Source organism: Botryllus schlosseri, chromosome 16 (genome assembly GCF_051294905.1).
Source record: "Botryllus schlosseri isolate E-star chromosome 16, Bs_hap1, whole genome shotgun sequence".
Lineage (NCBI taxonomy): Eukaryota > Metazoa > Chordata > Ascidiacea > Stolidobranchia > Styelidae > Botryllus > Botryllus schlosseri.
This window is the reverse complement of record NC_137251.1, coordinates 10174336-10195197: the sequence shown is the minus strand read 5'-3', so window position 1 is coordinate 10195197 and position 20862 is coordinate 10174336. Positions and strand designations below refer to the sequence as shown.

The following is a 20862-nucleotide window of genomic DNA, read 5'->3' as shown; positions in this document are numbered from 1 at the left end:
GAGGTTGTAAGCAGTCTTGGACAACTGAAGGATTCTAGTCGTGTATTAGATTAATTAGACCGAAATGTCGCTAATCTAATTCTAATCTAATATGTCAAATATTTCTATGCGCTAATTTTAAGTGTAATCTAATTTCCTGATTTTATGAAAATGATATAGGAAAACTGTATAATGAAAAACGAGACAAGATGTCAAATGGTAAATGTCTGTACGCCAAGCTTTGTTTGCCTGCTTATGAATTCTGATTTGATAATGGACTGAATTTTATTTTCGTAGTATTTTTGCAAATTCAGAAATTCTATTTCTAATCCATTTTGAAAAGAACTTCGTAGCTATAGTTATATTTCTAATTCTAATCCAATTTTAAAAACCTAAAAATATTCCTGTTTTCCAACTCTGGTTGTATAGGGCGATCTGAACTAGACCTACTTCTTTCTCAGGACGAATTGCAAGACCGCGCCCCTCTGCACACGTCTCCGAAGAGCTCAAAGAAAAAACGATGCTGACAAAACCCCGACACACTGTGCCTATCTAGTGACCGACAGACGTAGCTTCTCATTCCAAAGGTCGCATCCCGCGCGCTTTACCTCACCTTCATCACACTGTCCGCGACCGTCGAATGTGTGGCCGGAAATAGATCCGAGATTTGCGCACTAAATTACGTACGAGATACGAGTCCCGGTTTAACGTACTACCGTTACATTGGTAACTTTATAGTTAGTGCGTTACTTCTGTCATCAATGCCGTACAATAATTGCTATAACGCTTCAAGATTGCACTGACAGACAGACAGCTATTGTGAATGATACAGGTGACATTCCGGTTCCATTTTTTGCTGGTTCAACACTGTTACCCGCGTTCTCAGACTTTGCGATGTGCGTGAAGTTTATTTGCATTTTAGGTGACGCAGACGTTGTTATCTGTAGTTAGCGCATTCCCGATCTTCCCAATCGCTGATCTGATGTACCTATCTTGTAGCTATAGGTTTCCCTACAGTTTTCCATACAGTTTGTACAGTACGCGACCTTAAACAATCATCCGTAGTATAATGGCTGATAAAAGATGCGTGCGTTTAATTCGATGTAATATTGCAATATCGAGCGTTAGTTTGGCCGTCGCCAAAATCAACGTTCGTTCTTCTATCACGAGACACTGCAGAGTTTGAAAATTTGCTGGGTGCAGTAAGCCCGAATGTATTGTAGAAACTTGCAATCAGTTGCATTTTGTGATAAGTTATCGAGATGGAAGACCTCACGAATTGACCAATCGGCAATATACGCGCTGTATTTATGCGTTCACTGCTCGCTAGAGATGTCGATTGCAATGTTATTATCGCGCTTAGAATGATTGCATGTCCGATGTCCGTGTAGCTGCTATAGGTAACGCCAGCATGCCTCGTTTTCCGCGACTGTATTCGTTTGACGGCTTGGTGTGAGTACCTTTCTGTCCCTGAGTTCATGGTGATTTTTTTTTTGTCAATTGCGATATTGAGTAACGACTTTATCGTTAGTGGCTCGTTTCTATCAAAGGCTTCTAATTAATTTTGTGTAATTGTCGTATCGCGTAATTTCCTATTTGTTGTAAAATATATTATATAATTATCTATTAAGTTGAAACGGTATTCTCGGCCGGTTAGTTGGCGAATTATTTTTGTATCGCGAAATGTATTTGCGTAATTCTTTGCTGCACTTTACCACTTTATAATCCGCTCTTTGTGATTGCGGTCTTGCACGATGAATCGATGAAATAAATTTATGACTTCCTCACTCCCGGGGACGCAGTGGTTTGGCAGGGCGAGTGAAAATTTACGAGTGTGACGTTGGATTTTGGCCGAGGTGGTGAATGTCTTATTATATCAGTGTCTGCGTGATTTTGCCTTTGAATGTATCAGCTAGTTTGCTACGCGGTACCGCCAATGGGAACCGTTGAATAGACGGTGAGCGCAAGACTAATCTTACTAAGTACCAAAACCGCTGACTTTAAGTCAAGGAAAATCATTCTGCAATCATGTTCTAGCCTCGCGAGGCGGGAAAAGATTTCAAATTTAATGACTAAACTATGTCAATAATATTGCTGCTTGCATATATCCGGGATCGCATTTGCTTTGGCTGCACATATTGCAAGGACAGGAGTATTCGGGGCCTCGTTATATGAGATCAATATCGGAGGTTTCGTCGAGCACGCGTCGATCATTTTGGGCCAAGATTTATTCTGGGATAACGCATGTTGGTCGAGATCTTATTCAGAGGTTGGCAACCCGTGGTACGCGTGATGGCCACTACTGCATTACGTTATTGTTAACCAGCTGATAATACCTGCATCCGGGCTCTGCAGTAATCAAGTCACTTCGACCTTGTGAAATTGTGCAACATGATCATGGAATGTCATTGAAAATACGTGCGCTCTCCAATGAATACACAAATTTGCAATCGTTTGTACGGGAGGAAGCACATATTGATGCTAACACATTTGACATTTGTAGGGACTTGTCGGGGCACGTCAATGATTTCCTACACTTACATATATATATGGTACTATGGTAGCATAGCACAATGTGATGAGGAGTTTTGATTAACCCGTGTCAAGTTGGTGTGACCGGCCTGCATACAATGTACTATCGAACTACTGCATCAGATTACGTTTTTCCGCAGAATTTAAATTTAACCGAGAGTAAGTGAAATTGAGCGAAGCTATCTTCAGGTGCACAGAAACAAATGGTTTAGGTTTAGGTCATTGCCAACTATGAAGTCATTACGCATCACGATTATAAAGTTGCGATCAGCCACGAACTTTGTGCTTTTGTAAATTGTTATGTCTAAAATCGTATTGTGTGATGTCATCATCATCATCATTGGTTTATTAGCAATTTTATCAGTTCAATACACCACAAAAAATGCGATACAATGAAAAGACAGGAAGATGTCGAAGCGACAAGGAGTAGTCTATGGAATCTGACACCCACCTTGGCCTAGGCGATGTAAAGAGGAGGCATGCACACTGAATGAAAGTAAAGAAGATAGTATAGAAAAAGAATGCGACAAGAAATAGGGCGGCATGTCATGGGAAGCGAGATCGATAGGTCAGTCGTGGTCCGGTAATCTTGAGGATGGACTGTATTTATTTAGTAGTAATTGTTTGTATTTCGACTTGTCGCGACCTCGATGGGTGGCTATGGCTAGGCCTATGAGTGTTTCGCGGGTATCTCGCTACGGTAAAGACCAATCCGCAATATACGATCCGTAGGACATCATCTATCTAAACATACTGCAGGATAGTATATGCTGCACTCCTTGAAACACTTTCGCCTTATCAGTAGTATTGATATCACGAACATTCGAACAACCTATATTTTTATTGTGGACTACATACTCCTACTTTACCATCGTGCGCATTCCAGAGAGCATATATTCCCGCCCGGCTATCGTTATATTAAGCTTTCCCTCATAAAACCTTATCATTGTAGTGCCCAATCGAAGGATAGCACATAAAATGTTTCTTTCCAGCCAGCGTGCTTAATTTGTGAGAGATATGAGCTACCGATTCCCTTTCAAAGGCAGACCGCCTGCTGTTCGGGAATTGTGGCCTGGGCTTGTACCCGGAGGATTTATGTTTTATTCATAATCTCGTGCAGTGCTTCGATTACAGCGCCGAATAAAACTGGATGTCATCAGTTATGCAACGAATCGAAGCCGCGTCAGGTCGTTGAAAGGGGTATTTAACACAAATTTGTAGTGCGATACGTCTGGATTTCAGTTCGTAGGAGTGTCCCATTTCGAACATTGAAACTACAGCCGGTATATATTCATGCAGATTGCAGTGACTTATGGTGGTGGTGCGTGGGATAGAACAGTTCCACATTTATCAGAATGGAAGTACCAGATACGTATATGTATGCGCTGCGCAGTTGTGCAACGTACAATCCACGAACTGTACAGTACAGTGTACAATGTGGAATCGATACATTCCTGGGGTGGCTAATGGCAAATGACACCTCGCGAATCCGTATACGTTATGCCTGGATCTAATTATCATAGAAATGCCGCCAAAGATGGATACGATAAGACTATCGGTGAGTTCGATGAATCAGAATAACAATGGGTATAGTATACGTTTGAATCGGGCTTGAATCGCAGCCTGATTGGAATCGCTGGCCGATTTGCCTGATATATCAGGTGAGCAGCGATGAATTTCCAAGTTGAACTAATTTTTTTAAAAATAATTAAAAAATAAAACATAGTGTGAGCACAGGACACCGATTCCATACAGGAATCGCAGTAGGCCTACGTTCAATGTTTCATTGATTTCAAGTTCCGACATATATTGAGTGATTACCAACGGGCAATCGGGCATGTGAAAAACGAATTTCAATGACTGCAAGAAATGTAAGCCTTGACTTTGCAGTGAACAAGACGACGGGTGATTTGACTCGGTTAGACAAATTCCCATTTTGAATCGAAAAGCAGGATATATCTACGTTTACTAGAAATCTCTGAGACGTTTTACAAATGTAAGTCTTTGTTAAAATTCTTCAAGATTTCAATGAGCCTGATCGGATTGCTAAACGTTGTTTGAAGCTTTCCTACTTTCGGTGATCTCAGAAATGCGTGAAAAGCATGATGAATAATTTCTGTCGATTCCTATAGTTAATGAGCTAGTTAAACTAAAGGATTCATCTTGGCAATTGATTATTCAACTCGTAGAAGAAATAGAATTTCCTTCATTATATCAAGTTGGCAAGACGACGTATGTTTGTGACATTTAGCAACTGAAAAGTTCGGGAACACATTTTGGCAATTTATATAGGCACGGCTCAACCTTTTAGTCGACTACGAATTCAGGATGGTATATGTTTCAAAACTTTCAACGGATGCATCCAAGTATTTAATAGATGATGGCGCAATGATTGTCTAAACGCAGTTCTGGTTTTCTCCGACATAGCCCGAATTGCTTTGGACATCAAACTGCCATTTGTCGTATTCTACTGAGGCTATGGAAAATGTCAGGAATAACTACGGCATGATTACTATAGCCATTTTAGCTCCAGCATGTTTTATGTGAGGAGATATTGCTTTCCTTTGTCTATACTTCATTAATATTGCAATCTGAGGTTTTCCAAAAGTACCAAAACTTTTGTCCCTTGAGATTTGTACAGCAGCGCAATCGATGTTACAAATCCATTTGACATATAAATATTGGCAGGCAACCAATATTCTTTAAAGTTTAAACGCATTCGGCATATTGACTACTGTAATTAAGTCCTTTTTTAGTGTGGTTATATTGACCGACTGATATCAAGCGATGATTACCATCGATGTGCTACCCTATAAACAAATGACAGATTTATTAATTTGGACAGTAATATATAACCGCTGTTAGTTCCATGGAAAAACTTCAAAACGCATGTAGGCCTGCATATACGGTAAAAGTTGTACGATACTACCGCCGAATACATACAGATCTCATGGCTGTTTAAAGCTGACCGGTGCACCGCTCACATGAAGAAGTGTAACTTAATCTTTGCGGTTTTGTATTCATTGTCCAGGTCATGACCTATCGAAAAACATGTTAGCAAAGCAACATAGAATAGATCAAACTGTTTCCTCATTGGCAATTGGTATTGTACGTCACTGAATTGCTCCGAGTCAAAATGGTCACGCGCCATGATGTGGATAGGCTTTTGGAATATTGTCGCTTGTTCTTGCATGATTGACTGGATTCGCCATCCGCTATCTGGCTGATGAAAACTGAAATGGTCCGTGACATTTAGTTATCCACGTCACCTGGAAGGACGTTAGGTGCTGTCAAAATAATTCGACCGTATTTCACAATGCATATTAGTGGCTTGTAGCCGGTGCTATCAGGGTCACTGATTTGATGCAAATATTGATTATAATGTCTTCGTTTGTGTGAAAATCATATTTTAATAGCTTTGTTCTTTTACAACTCTGTTGATGCACGGTCCATTTTGTGCAGCAGTAATCTATGGTGATATATCAGATGTGTATTTAGATGTGTTTTGTGTATTGTAATAGATATTTGTTTTTATCACCCTGCGAAAATTTGGGGTCCAAAGGCTTGTAGACAGTGCCATAACAGCCGCACCTCAAACCCCTTAATTGGGGATCCGTAAATAAACACCATTTTTGGTAGAACTATTAAACTTGAAAATTTTCTTCGCGCATAGCGAGATTTAATGTCGCGTTACATATCCTGATATTAACATGAGTACCCCATCCTCCGAAAAAAAAATTGTTTAATTTATAGAGGTAGGCATTTCTTCGCCGGAAATGACCCAGGTGTGTTCGCCGAGTCTAATTTTCAATTGTTCATATACGCGCGTAAATGGTTGGCACCGAGTCCTCCTATCTTGGCAATCTGAGAAAATGACGCACCACGTAAAGAAATGGAATCGCTTGGAATCGTGTGCGTCTCTGTATTTTAGTTTACTTTGCTACATTTGTGCGATACCAATAACTTTTAACAGCAGTCGGGAGGTCACGAAATAACAACACGCAACAGATTAATTCATAACAGCCCCCGTATAGGCGTAATTAATTAATTATATATTTGTATAGTATATCAATAACGTGCCCTGATCGCCTCTAAGCTGTCGCAGACACCACCTCCCTCAATTCTACCGGTAAACCTGATCTGTGATCACGTGGGCAATTATTATATGCAATTACCAATATTCTGACAAAATTAAGTCATGAATTAGAAGTTTTCTTCCAGCTCCGCTCCACTATATAATACAAACACGGTGTCCCACTGTCCCCACATTACAATGAAGTCGCGCTTTCGCGTAACCGTGAAATAGGCTATTCGGTCGATCGTCCTATATGGGGGTCCAAAACCAACGTTTCAGGGGGGCTATTTCGGTCCTACATGTAGATTAGCGAGAGTGTTTCCCATGTTAGTAACGGGTAAAAGCCACTGATCTATGAATGTTTCGTCTGCTTGGATAATACGCTCCTCGTGGCGTATCTCCTATTCAACGTCCTGTTTTGAAATAAATATTTCGATCTAGGTAGCGTCACGACCCTACTCTTTCGGTAGCCCATACAAAAGTGAATCTAGAGTGCACCACAGTCCACAGTCTCTCTACCTATGCCCTACCTGGTGAAGGCTTTGAATTCGATATTGTCAGTCAGTCCGTGTTGCCGATATACGTAGAATGACCACAATACGAGTAAAATTAAATATTATATTCATATTGAAATGAACCCGAATATTTTCGGCTGACACTCGTCAGGGGTAATCGTCAGCAACTAGTAGAGAATTGGAAAGAACATTGTATATCAACAATCGTATCACAAAATATGACGTCACCAGCATGAAATTTCGAATGAGAGAGCGTTCAATGTACTATTTTTAGGTGATACACGAGTAAAGCGGAGTGCACTGTGTTGAATATTTCCTAAACATTGTTTCAGGAACGCGACAGTGACAGTCATCCTCACAAAACGAGGAATGCAACACATTAACGAATGACATCACGGTTGTTAGAGAATAGATACGATAATAGTACAGTGAGCAGCAGTAACAAAGACAGCAACCAAAGCAACTGATGTCAAGTTGTGAGGACGTTCTTATTTAAATTCATTTCAGATTCCGAACGCAAAATGTAAACAATCGACCAACGATGAAAGTTTGAACGACAGACGAAAATTAGCGTATTGTTGCCTCTGCCGCTGCCAATAAACTTTCGTCCGTGTTGCGTAAAGATCGGTTGGTCCGCTTCAGTGGAACATCGCACTGTGCTACTCGTCAAACCCGACGCCTGGATCTTCAACCATCAAACTATTCGATTTGCGAAGCGAAGTGGACGTGAACCGCCGCCCTCTGCCTTTACTCCTGCAATATACGTCGCGTCACATCCCATATGCAACAACTAGTATAAATTTCTAACATAGATATCAAAACTAGTTCGAGTGGAAGTAGTAAATGAAAAGATGAAAGTACTCGTGTAAATAATTTTATAAAGTAGATTCGGTCGAAAGTTCGCATACTTTTAGCGGTTAATTGGAAGCGGCTATACTTTTGAAATTGCAATACTCATCTTCGCGATGAACGCAAAACGGCTAACGACTCTACAATGTTGCTGACGATTACCGGTGACGGATGCCTGCCGTAAACATTCGGATTTATGTCGATGTATATTCAATAGGGTCCATCAAACCACTAGGTGTCGCCAGACTTTAGGTGGTAACCGCCGTTGTTACGTACGCGGTTGCCGTTATCAGAAACCTGTAGGTTACTTTCTCGATTGTGTAAGGGTATTTTATATGGAAATAATGGCTACAACATATTCTACGTGGACCGTGAGCTCGCTAAAAAATGAACTAAAACTTCGAAAACTTCTGGTGCTGAGCTGGTAGCCGACATTTAGTTGACAATTTCACATTCTCACCTAGTTATCAAATCGGCCTTATTTCCCTCCGTAGAAGCTTTCCGAAGTTTTAGTTCATTTTATAGCGAGCTCACGGTCCCCGTAGAATATGTTGTAGCCATTTTTTCCATATAAAATACCCTTACACAATCGAAAAAGTAACCTACAGGTTTCTGAATACGGCAACCGCACACGTAACAAAGGCGGTTATCACCTAAAGTCTGGCGACACCTAGTGGTTTGATGGACCCTATTGAGCACCTCCACTTATATATGGTTGGAGACAAAGTATGTGATGTGAAGTTTCCCTTAGTCGCGGCGGCTTACGGGCTATACTTTTACTTGGGGTTTCATTGAAAACGAAAAACAATTTTAAACAAACATGTTTAAAACTTGGCCCTTGTTTAAAACAAGTTTTTATTGTTTTTTTTTATTTTGTTTTGGTTTTTAGCTACGATGTCATGAATCTTTAATTGTGACGTCACATAAAATTTACAATTGAAAATATAGGGTAAATATGGCTCCTCCGACGAAAAAGGCCTCCAAGCACTGTCGTAAACAGACCACAAATATCTGTAACCGGGGCTGCATCGTTATGCAGCAGTTTACGGTCGGTCATATCACCATCGGAACACTCATTCCGTACCAATGTATATATCTATACTTGCTCTAGCTGTTGAACCGACGACGATTTCGAGGGTTCCAGCCACCCCACGTCGTATACGTCGACTATATTGGGTGCAAATCGTCTGTAAGCTCATACCACATGTTTTTTCGAAAGTATTTACACAATTATGGCATCATTATATGCAACGCTTGAAAAAAAAAATTGTTTTAAAAAGGCATATGTTTAAAACACCGTTTGTTTTAAGTGAAACCCTAGCTACACTAACGTTCGGCGGAAGATAGCCGGTAGATTCTCAGCGCAAAATTCCTCCACTTCGTCCACGGACGACATGAGACCGATGCGACGCGTGTTGGGGAACGCGAGCGCGAGGATGCAAGCTACGAAGCTGAGAGAGCCGAAGAGCGTCTGAATGGAAATGCAAAGTCACGTCTATGGTTCACTAACGCTCGACCGGTGTTGACGCTACAAAGCAGTGGTGGTTTTCAATCTAGTAATGATCCTGTCCGAATTTACGACTTGAAAATGTTCCACAGGTCACCTCTACATTCGGTAAACCGATTACTAAAATACGTTCTGACTAAGAAACCACCGCTATAAGGTATATAATCTATAAAACATACAGCATGCGTCAGGAGTATGCGAGAGGGCGTAAGTATACAATAATACCATACCCTTTAACGGTGATGAGTAGCGAAATACTTTTTTTTACTGCTTTCAGGCAAAACTCGGCCCATTATTCTTACTTTGACCACACCTGATCGTACTATTGTGTTATCTGTTTTTGTTTTGAGTGCCTTTAGCAGTACCATTGCATACACAGTTTGTGTTACCTGCATTATCCACGGGGAAGTCTCTTGTGCCTCCACTGCAAATGGAGATATCATCCCGCCAATCCTCGATGCTCCAGACCCCAGACTCATTCCGCTACTCCTATAAAATATAAAGAAAAATTCTCAAAGAAACGTATGAACTAATAAGACGAATACAACCATCCAAACCTCAAAACAGTCGGATACACCTCCGCCGTGAGCATGTAAGCCACTTTATAAGCGCACGCCGCCCCGAACCGGCCGATACAGGCCAGAACAACGCTGGCTACGGCATACCCTGCATATAAATTGAACTCTGACGCAAACGATTTCACGGTTCGTTACTCGGTAGCGCGGTGCCAAAAACATAAACGTAAAAACCGACCTGACTGAAGAACTAGCATGCTGCCGATACATCCGACACCGGCCAGGAAAAAAGATCCGGAGATCACGTGCGTTTTAGCGGATATTCTTAACAACAGCAGCAAGCAGAAACTGGCTACGACGTCCAACATTGAATTGATGACGCCATTTACGTACGGATCACCTTATGATAGAATAAAATTACATTTGATGTGTAGGTGATGAGGTTTCATGATTCATTGACACGACTTCAGTTTCAGAATATGAACACCCAATAATGATCACTGTTATCCTCTAACAGGAACTACTTCCTTCTATGGTACTGCGATGACATCGTTCATAATATACAATATGCCAATATACATTTTTTATACAGATATGACTGCGCTTGCGAACCTGATAGATTCCCGATGTTAAGGATGAGTCCATAGTACACCATCGACACAATAAACCAGCAGCTCATAACGTTCAACGTCAATAACCGGATGTTCGGATACTTGAATAAATCGGAGAACCCGGAACGGCGCTTTCTTGAATTCTCGCTTTCTAATCTTTTCACCTGCGGAGCAACACTGCTTTATACAGACTGTATTATACCTTATGCTAGGATTACCATATTTTGGAAATCTGAAAAGAGGACACTTTTTCAAAATATTTCATATATACAATACTGAAGTAAAACCCGGAAAAAATGGTAAATTTTTACCGACTCTGTGGTTGGTTGACTGAAAAAAAGGTCAACTTTCCGACTCCGCTCCCGAAATAGCCGCGTGAGCGTTACTTCAGTGCGGATGTACTGTATCTCAGTCGAATTATACCCTATATTTAAGTTCATCAAAATTCTCACAAAAGATGACAAAATCTCAAAAAAGAAGACATTTGGGCGTCCTCCGAGGACACTTTTAGAAAAGTCAAAAAAGAGACAAATCCTCCTAAAAGAGAACGTATGGTAACCCTAGCTTATACAGTCAGGTCTAGAATATCTAACGCCGACATTTATTCAAGTCAAGTGTAAACGCGAGTGGTAAATATATATACTTAAAACACTCACGTTGAAATTATAGAGGTATAGGTGTTGTACGTATTTTCTTCAAATGCAGAAAAGGAAACGCTAGCTTATTTATCGCCGCTCACCCTTTCTGCCTTCAACACTTTCGACCATCGCTCATCGCTGAAGGTTAATTTTTTCGACAAGAAATACTTTTCGACTATTTTCCGGGCCCTACTTTCTTTTCCCGTTGAGAGAAGCCATCTGCGAAATATTGAGTGGAAGGTGAAAGTTTATTCGTTGTCACTGTCGCCAGCAAATGTATACAGAGAGATCGCTTCTTATGATTATTATGTAGCTAACTTAGGAGTCGCAATGAGCCTGGATCAGCAGATACTGGGCATTTCAGTCGTTGGTGTTTTATCGAGGTACGATTGAGCCGACTGTGGACTTTGTCTCATTGGTATTTACTGACCACACCTAGTTCAATGCACTTTATGACAATTCAATTAATAATATATTTATTGTTGACAATTTCATCATTTCAATACACCACAAGACTGCGACACAATGAAAAGATAGGAAGGCGTCGAGACGACTTGATGTAGTCTTTGAAATCAGACACCCACCTGGCCTAGGCAATGTAAAAAGGAGGCATGCACACTGAATGAAAAATAAATAAAAAAGTAGGGCTAGGCACAATGATTCGAGTACTCGAATCTGAATTGAGTATTAATCTTAATGATTCGAGTCGAGTAGTAAACACGATTTTTTCAAGTACTGAAATTATACGCTTCTCGCAACTGGAAGTTAATTTACTAACGAGAATTATAGTTTTGATACTATTTTCCACTGAGGAAGCCTTGAAATCTTGATTGGCCGTGTCGCAGCACACGAAACAGAGTACAAAGCTACGAACGTTACTGGAAATAACACATTTCCGAAGTCATGATCATCCCACAACATTGTCTAGAAGTGCAATGAAATCGGTAATGTCGAAAATATACCACAGTATCTTTAACGTGATGGATACCAGGCATTATGTTCTTTGTGGTGGCATAAAAGGTACATATTTGAACTTTGACATAGTACATTCTGTTGTGACGTCATAATGAGTGGTACTCGGATATTCGACTCGAAGCGTAATACGTGATTCAAAATCACACTAGGGCTCGATTTTACCCAGCCCTAAAAAGAACATAGTATAAAAGGACAGGCGGCAATAAGAGGTGACATGTGTCGGAGGGCGAGATCGATATGCTGTGGGTTGATCACGACTTCACATATGTGTCATTCCCACTAACGTGCATAGCATTGTGCTTCATGTTTCGTATGCAGCGATACCAACAATCGAGGCTTACAATCTTCCACAGTGAAAAATAGTATAGTAAGTATAATTCTCGTTGATAAGTTAACTTTTTTTAGCAGGGAGCGTATAATTTCAGTACTCGAAAAGATCATCTCTCACTATTCGACTCGAATCATAAAAAATACTATACTCGACCCAGACTCGAGTACTCGAATCATTGTGCCTATATAGCCTTAATTATGACACCATGCGTTTTTTGACTACGACACAATGCATATTCGTAACGTCAATATTTGATAACTTTGGCTACGCCTGGTCTTATGGTGCCGTGATCAATATTTCACTCACTGTTTAGCCGCAGTCGGGTGGAAGCCGAAAGGCATTCATTAAAGACGTTGAAGTGGGTCGCTGGGTACGGTTTTGATAACGTTCAAGTCGAAATACAAACAATTTCAACTGATTAAATACCAGTTTATCCTCTAATTTACCGGACCACGACCTGACATATCGATCTCGCCTTCCGACACATGCCACTTTTTTTGTCACCTGTCCTTTTATAATATCTTCTTTTCCTTTTCAATCAGTGTTCATGCCTTCTTTTTTACATCGTCTAGGCGAGGTGGGTGTCTGATTTCGAAGACTACTCCAAGTCGTTTCGACACCTTTTTTCCTATCTTTCATTGTATCGCAGTCTTGTGGCGTATTGAAATGATGAAAATTGTAGCAATGAATTGAATTGAATTGAAAAAGAAAACGGTTCCGGAGAGTCTTACTTCCAAGCTACTCCACAGATAGGATATATTTACCGAAGTCCATAAGTACTCAGTGCAGAAATGTTCGAAATACAACATCTCTAAATAGATGTTACCATACGTCCTTTAGGAGGATTCGTCCTCCGTTTTAAGGAAATTGAAAATGACCTCCGAGGACGCCTGAATGTCCTCCTTTTTGGCAATTCGTCCTCCTTTACAGCTTTTACAGCTTACAGATATGAACAGAGTGAACTGAAAATCGGGATATATGACGTGAAATAAGTAATACGGACGTCGAGCGGGTCATTCTGAAGTCGAATGAAAGTTATGACCTTTTTTTAGTCAACTCTCAACACCACAGTAAATATTCAAAAATCAGCTTTTTTCAATTTCGGTCAACTATCTTTTATGATTTGGTAAAAGTGCCCTGCTTTCCTGATCCCACAATATGGTAACCCTGTCTAAATATATACTAACCTTGGGGATTCAGACATGAAATAACACACAGGCACGCACAGGAGAGCAACTGCCCCGACGAATCCGGAAATATGTCTCCAGTGTCGAAATATGGATGCAACGGGGGATATGATAATGTCACCAAGTGCCGCCAATAAAGTAGTCACCATCATGATGTCGTCTCTTTGCTTTCGGTTGGAAATTTCGCTCACTATATAATGAATTTGATAAGCGACCTTGTTTCATGATGCGAAGTACCGAATCATGATTTCGTTGTCGTCAGGAATGTAACGGGGGAATAAATTAGCAGAAGGAATATAGCCTGCACCAATTTTGCATCAATACGTAATATGTGAAGTCAACAATCGGAAATCGTAACGCTGTGATGTGGCTGCGCAGTGCGCATATGTCAGGACTTGAAATCGCCCTACTAGTAATAAGACTATTACTAGTATTACCATAGATGAGAGAGTACATACACTATCTAGTTGTATTAGTCCGAACAAACAACACCCGTTTGATCAACACTCGTTAGCGTTTCGGAAAATCATAATGAAGCGCAATATCCGTGTGCTTACATCATCAGTTTTGTGCAATGCCTATTAGTTACCGTATGTAAAGCCGACCAGCAATTCTCCTATAGAACCGCCGGACATTATTGTGAAGCAAATCAGATAGGAGACGTAGTTGGGCGATAGAGCTGTAGCTACGCCAAAAACGCCAGTCGTTATCGCCATTATCATCATTCCTAGACGACGGCCTAGCCTGCAAAGAAAATAGTCAATTCGTAAATCGCTGGCTTATAATTACACATTACATTCTTACCTATCTCCAAGTACGCCAGCTGTTAAGGATCCAATAAAAAATCCTAAAAACATGCATGAATTCGCGAGTGCTTTCAGCATACGATCGCCGCACACGAGATCCCACTGTCAAAAGGGCATTTTCCGTGAATACATTGATTCTACGGACTACATTTTATATCACTGTCAAAAGGGCATTTTCCGTGAATACATTGATTCTACGGACTACATTTTATATCACCGCTAACAAGCGATTCAATCAATATCTAACATAAGTCGCATACAAATAGCAACATTGGAAGTAAGTGAATAATCATCGACTAGGTATCGTACAATTACCTCGCTGGTGATGGTCTCAGCATAGACGCTGCGGTCGTAAGTATAGTTATCGCAGTTTTGCGAAATAAAAACGCTGAGATCCGAGATATTAGTAGTGCCATCGATACTGTTGTTGATGAAGTCCAAGTCTATGTGCGAACATTTCACGTCTTCCTGCAACCGAAGGTCTTCATGGAAACACGAATGAAAAACACGCACCGTTGAAGTTAACGTACTGCTACTAGATGAGTGTTAATCAAAGCTTCATTTTCAGTCCGATTGTTACCTGTGAAACCCGATATTCCCTTGGCGCAACTTAAAGAAGACAAAATATCGAAAAGTAACACGCGTCGACCACAGGAAATAATTGAGCAAGTTGTAACGTCAAAAATTGCTAGTGTAATTACGTAACATATATAAATGCTGCTTCCAGATCATACTCACCTAAATTCAGGCGTTGCGCTTAAAAACACTGGTAATGTGGTAACAGTAAAACCGCTGAACATTACCAAAGTTCCGCAAGCAATAAGCACCAACTGAAATCGACTTAGAGTCCCGATCTCATCCAAATAACTGTCGAATTCATTCGCATCACTGTCTTCAGTGATTTTTTCATCAACTCTCATCAAAGACGAGTCCGTGGTATCTGAAATCATATTATGTAGTAAGCGATTCGCAGAGACACGGCAACCCTCCGCTTGTTTATCGTTGCTCGCAAAACTGAATTAGATGTCCCTGTCCCTATACATTTTTTCTTGCCGCGTGGTGTCGCTTTTAGTGCACACATCAACGCAATTCCATACACCAGTGCTCTTCAACCTTTTTCGTCGTGGTACACCCTTTTTCATGGGTTTGGAACCGGAGCCGGAGCAAGGAGCCCCGGAGCCGTGCATTTTTACCGGTGCCGGAGCCGGAGCTGGAGCCAGTTATTTGAGGAGTAGCTCCGAATCCGACGTATTTCATGAGATGCCATTATATACACAACAACCATATCTGGTGATTTCACATAATTCAACAGCAGGCCTTCGCGAAATTAAGAATCTATGCCTCTTTAGCGCTACCTTTTCCGACTAACCATGTTCCTGGGGATTTAACAGCAGAGCAGTGCTTTTCAACCTTTTTGAGCTTCATTCGCACTTTTTTTGTAAAATACATATCATTCGCACAAACTAACCGGAAATTGTGATACAAAAAGAAGATAACAAAGTTATATTCATACAAGTGGACGTTAAACAGGGTGTGGAAGCTATCAAGGTCTTATGTTTATATATACCGTCAGCTATCGGCACAACAACGTATTCAAAAAGAAGATGAAAATACAACATTTATATGTTCAGATGTGCAACAAATTGGCTACTGTGTAATGTGTGTATCTTAAGCGATCAAGTGTCTCGAGGCTACTAGTTTCGCTCGTTTTGATTTCAACAATCTCACTAAAACCCTTCCCGGCCAAACAAGCTGTTGGGTTTTGTACAAGAACGTCTACTAGTGCTGGATGGCCATGTCTTAAAATCTGTTCTGCACTCCTATCCAAAATACAACGTATTTTTTCACGAGTGAAAAATGCTGGCTGGAAGAAATCGATTTTGAAAGCTGACAAAAAGGTCTAGTCTAGGAGGCTCCAGTATGTCGAAAGGGTGAAAAACCCACTTGTTTGTGTTGAGGCTTTTGCCTTATCTCTTGGAAAATAAGATACAAACGATCAAGGAGAGTAGGCACATTAGAGCTCGCTACCTTGTGATAAGTAGCTCCAACTTATTTTTCGATTTCCCATTTTCTGTCTCACGAGTAGGCCTATGTGGCAGAGATGAGCGGATTTGAAATTTCTATGTCCTAATCCAATCCAAATCCGAACCTTCAAATCCAAATCCAAATCCTAATCCATAACTTTTTCATATTCAAGTCCATGTCCAATCCTAATCCGATTCCAACTTGAAATTTAGAAAAAATACTAATTTAGGCAATGGAGGGATTCAAAAACTTTCTTTCACAACCAACGATTCACTTGATTCAAGATAACTTAGTAACCATAAGTACATTAATAACTGATCTGAATAAAGTTTGTCGCCTTTCGCCACACGACATATAAATCTCCCGGAAAATAGGTAAATCCAATCCAAATCCTAATCCGTTCAGAAAAAAATGTCTAATCCAAATCCGACAAAATTTCACAAATCCTGTTTTTTCAAAACCTAATCCTAATCCATGCTCATCTCTGCTATGTGGGAAGAGCAAATAAACTCACGATACTGTGTTTTCTGCTCCAGAGTCGGATCAATTGTAATTTGTAATTGAGCTGAATGTAATTATTACATTTTTCATGTAATTGTAATTGTAATTGTAATTTTATAAAAAAATTGCTCAATTACAATTTCAATTACATTGTTATGGAAACCTGACAATCACAACATAAAATAATCAATTAATCATTTATTCGCCACACCAGTGAAAATCCGGTACGGGCTAAGATGACGACGGGGGGCCGCAAGGCCGCAAGGCAGTGGTTCTCAACCGGTGTGCCGCGGCACATTAGTGTGCCATTTAAATCTCGCAAGTGTGCCGCGAGCGATTTCTTCGAAATTTCATAATTTTGTGCAAAGTAATTCTAGTCTTATATAGCAAATGATCAATAAATAATCCAAGTCGTGCTTAATGTAAAGTTTGTACATTTGACAAATCAAAATTGATGCTATGCCCGCAATCAAAATCCCCCGCGAAATCGCTTTACCCGACATATCGCGTGCCTTGAAGGTGAATTCAGTTTCGCACAATACGTTGATTGATGGCAAAAGAAGGCAGACTTGGCGGCGCCTGTATGACAATACAATTTTCCAATCCTCATTGTCTCCCCAATCATCAGCGAGGAACGACTTTATTTGGAAGTGATATTCTCGTTTACAGATATATCGATCCATATTGCGATTGTTACGTAGTGTGCCGGCAGTTCCGTTTAAATCAGTGGTTCCTAACGTGGGCGATATCGCCCCCCAGGGGGCGATTTGGCGGTCTAGGGGGGCGAAAATGAAGAAGGAGGCGATAGGGGGTGAAAATGGTCAAAGGGGGCGACAGGGGGCGAAAATAGCGAAGGGGGCGATAGGGGGGCGATGACGCGGGAAAACGGCTATAATGGAGACAAATCGGAGAAATGACCTTTTTTTTTAGTCAACCCACGAAAGTTTAGTTTGCAAAAGTGTAAAATTCGACAACGAGCCGAAAAGTTGACCTTTTTTTTTTTAGTCAACCCGCCGGTGATTACAGTTTGTATGCCCATTTTTAGGTTCACAAAATTAGGGGGGCGATGATCGGTGTTGAGCTAGAAAAGGGGGCGATGAGTCGAAAAAGGTTGGGAACCACTGGTTTAAATGTATACTTGTAGTACAACGCCTTTGGAAATGATATTCTCGTTTACAAATTCGAATTACAACTATAGCAATCCATATTGCGATTGTTACGTAGTGTGCCGGAACTTCCGTTTAAATGTATGCTTGTAGTACAACGTTTTGTTTGTTACAGGCGACGAATATGAGAATTGAGAAGTAAGTTTGCTCAAATTTATCAGTTATCAACTTTGTTATTATCTCGATTTGTTGAAAGTATAATTGAACTGCGGGTGGCTGCCAGTAGACTTGTCGGGGTATGGTTAATTGTAGGGATGGTGTGAACCTCTGAAAGGATCAGGTTCGTGTGAACGCGAACCTTTTAGAAAGGTTCTGTGTGAACGCGAACCTCATGACGTCACGTGACGTCATATTGCTAATTCCTACCCTGCATTTCAGTGAAGTGATATATTAATGTACAGTGTACGCGATACGGGCCATATAATGCCACAACGCTGAAGTAAATACCGACTTTTTAAACGTCGCCAAATGTATCAACTGGGGCAATCAAATGTTATAATAATCCCATAAAATCAATATCTTCCGTCGCTTTATCAACAATTTCGACGAGGACTTGCAAAGGAATATAAGCTTACGCCTTGATGGTCTAGGCCAGATCGGATAATATATTCGGCACCTGAGTGTCGCTATACTCGCAGTGTTGGTATTGAGCAGAATGTAAAACGGCTTTCTATACTTGACACCGATATTATACAATTAGTAAGTTATCCAGCAGAGGTCGAGATTGATTCCGTAACGCTTGTTAGATTTTTTACATCAGACAACGATATCAATTTCATTGATTTGTTGAATAAGTATCATTCGCTGACTACCTACATGTAGTGTATTTCGCTCTTGATGTTGTGTGATTGCGGATCAAGCTCACTGCAGCTAGTAACTAAATATTCACAAACGGAAAGCTGGATATTTCGAGCAAACTTTTGTAACAAAGCAAGTAAAATTTTTGAGATTGTCAAGGTGCTTGCACGTTTAGTGTTGAATTTTGATATGCAGCCAGCGCCTTGCATAGAGTGGAAATGCAATAAATTTCAACCAAAGATGTTATAATGAAGGGGAAATTGTAATATATGAAAAAGGTTCACAGTGCAGAACCTACCAAAGGTTCGTTTGTGAACGTGAACCTCTAAATTTCCGAGGTTCACGCACAGAACGCGAACGTGAACCTCACGTTCACACCACCCCTAGTTAATTGGTTATCCTCATTCCTCACACGTGTGCTAAACGATCTGGGTGAAAATAAATTGCATAGCCTTACGCGTCTAAGCCTCCGTATTCGGTAGTGTAAGTTGGCATTATTCAATGTGCGTCCAGACATTGAAAGGATATAGGCTAGACGTCAAGCGCAAATTTCGCACTGACCCTGTTCGTGATGAAATTCAACAAATTGTTTTGTTTTCTCGAGAACTGGTCAATTTAATACAGAAACATTTTGGATCGGCTGCGGAGCCAATCACATTAGTCAGCGTTACTACTGAAGTGGGTGCTGCTAGCGTTACTACTGAAGTGGGTGCTGCTAGCGTTACTACTGAAGTGGGTACTGCTAAGTATTCTGGTAGTTTGCAGGTGCCGTAAGCCAAAACAGTTCAGAACCACTATACTGGTGTGCCGCGAACTATTTTACATTTCCAAAGGGTGACGCGAGGTTAAAAAGGTTGAGAACTACTGTCTTAAGGCCTTAGTACACACTACACCTGTAATAATTAGCGTATTTACATCGGTGTTCTATGCGTGCCGCGTTATAACTAGATAATTCACCCATGCTAAACTGTTTCCCATACTTCAGTAGCAACACGGAAATATTTGTGAATTACAATATTGGCTAAACCAGTGGTTGTCAAACTGGCGGGCGTGCCCCTCTTGGGCGGCGTGAAAGCATCTGAAGGGGGCGCGAAGCTCCGGTAAACTGAAATTCTTCCGCGCTTGGCGCGATTCACCTCCTTTTCATAGTTATTGCTCTGTGTATAGTCGGAATTTCATATTGGAGAATCCTCTCATCAACAGTCATAACCTTCCATACCATCAAAATATATGTAAGGATTGCTAACATTCTGGTTTCATTGTGTGACATGACGATATAACGCAATAGTCTTCATAGAAAATGGATATCACTAGGCTCAGACGAATCCAAAATTGAATACCAAGAGTATGCTAATGCACTCTCCAGGATCAAAGCTAAAGCAAAACGGACGTATTACTATCAGCTGTTTGACAGAAATAAAACCAATCCTAAGCAAACCTGGAAAACTATCAATAGCTTAATAAATCGTCCTTCGGCTAAAGGTACGCTGCCAACAACCATTACAAATGAGCACGGAGTACCCACTTCTAATTCTCACGACATAGCCTCGTTATTCAATAAACATTTCTGTTCTATCGGTAATAACCTAGCATCGAAAGTGCCGCCAAGCAATGATTCCCCTACAGCAGCTATTCGCAGTGTTCCCAACTCGATACTTCTCTCTACGACCACAGAAGAGGAAATAATCATCGTAGCGTACTCACTCAAGAATGACAAAGCTGAAGGATGTGATCGAATTCCTATTAAACTACTAAAATTGATTTTTCCTCTGGTTTCTAGAGACCTGGTCTATTTTTTCAACAGTTCTATTTCATTAGGGATATTTCCAGATGCATTGAAGGTCGCCAAGGT

The 20862-nt window shown here is 40.7% G+C and overlaps 2 protein-coding genes across 4 annotated transcripts in view; one reads left to right on the top strand and one right to left on the bottom strand.

Annotated features, from left to right (window-relative positions):
• The window catches only part of LOC145458581 (multiple C2 and transmembrane domain-containing protein 1-like), a 37176-nt gene extending 35410 nt beyond the window's left edge, over positions 1-1766 (top strand). For both annotated transcript variants that reach the window (XM_080336993.1, XM_080336992.1), the window contains one exon: positions 441-1766. In XM_080336993.1, the coding sequence (XP_080193119.1) occupies positions 441-506 (66 nt within the window). In that variant the 3' untranslated portion in view covers positions 507-1766. The remainder of the gene's footprint in view (positions 1-440) is intronic.
• A 5621-nt stretch (positions 1767-7387) lies between these two features.
• LOC145458585 (solute carrier family 22 member 21-like) lies at positions 7388-20653 on the bottom strand. 2 transcript variants are annotated; one of them, XM_080336997.1, is made up of 14 exons: positions 15876-20653; positions 15259-15460; positions 15051-15129; positions 14836-14988; positions 14519-14622; positions 14304-14458; positions 13715-13904; positions 11323-11440; positions 10585-10747; positions 10211-10372; positions 10015-10123; positions 9847-9946; positions 9282-9421; positions 7388-7854 (listed from the first exon to the last, which is right to left on the bottom strand). In XM_080336997.1, the coding sequence occupies exons 1-14, from the start codon at positions 15967-15969 to the stop codon at positions 7761-7763; spliced, it is 1863 nt and encodes a 620-aa protein (XP_080193123.1). In that variant the 5' UTR covers positions 15970-20653; the 3' UTR covers positions 7388-7760. The 2 variants fall into 2 exon arrangements, with proteins under 2 accessions (XP_080193123.1, XP_080193124.1); XM_080336998.1 differs by having other exon boundaries at positions 15890-20651.
• Between the last annotated feature and the right edge of the window lie 209 nt (positions 20654-20862).

Coding starts and splice junctions, on each gene's coding strand:
- LOC145458585 (XM_080336997.1), bottom strand. CDS start 15,969: ATGTATTTTACAAAAAAAGTGCGAATGAAGCTCAAAAAGGTTGAAAAG. Junction 15,130..15,258: donor AGCGCAACGCCTGAATTTAG/GTGAGTATGATC, acceptor GTCTTCTTTAAG/TTGCGCCAAGGGAATATCGG. Junction 10,748..11,322: donor AAGTGTTGAAGGCAGAAAGG/GTGAGCGGCGAT, acceptor GTTGCTCCGCAG/GTGAAAAGATTAGAAAGCGA.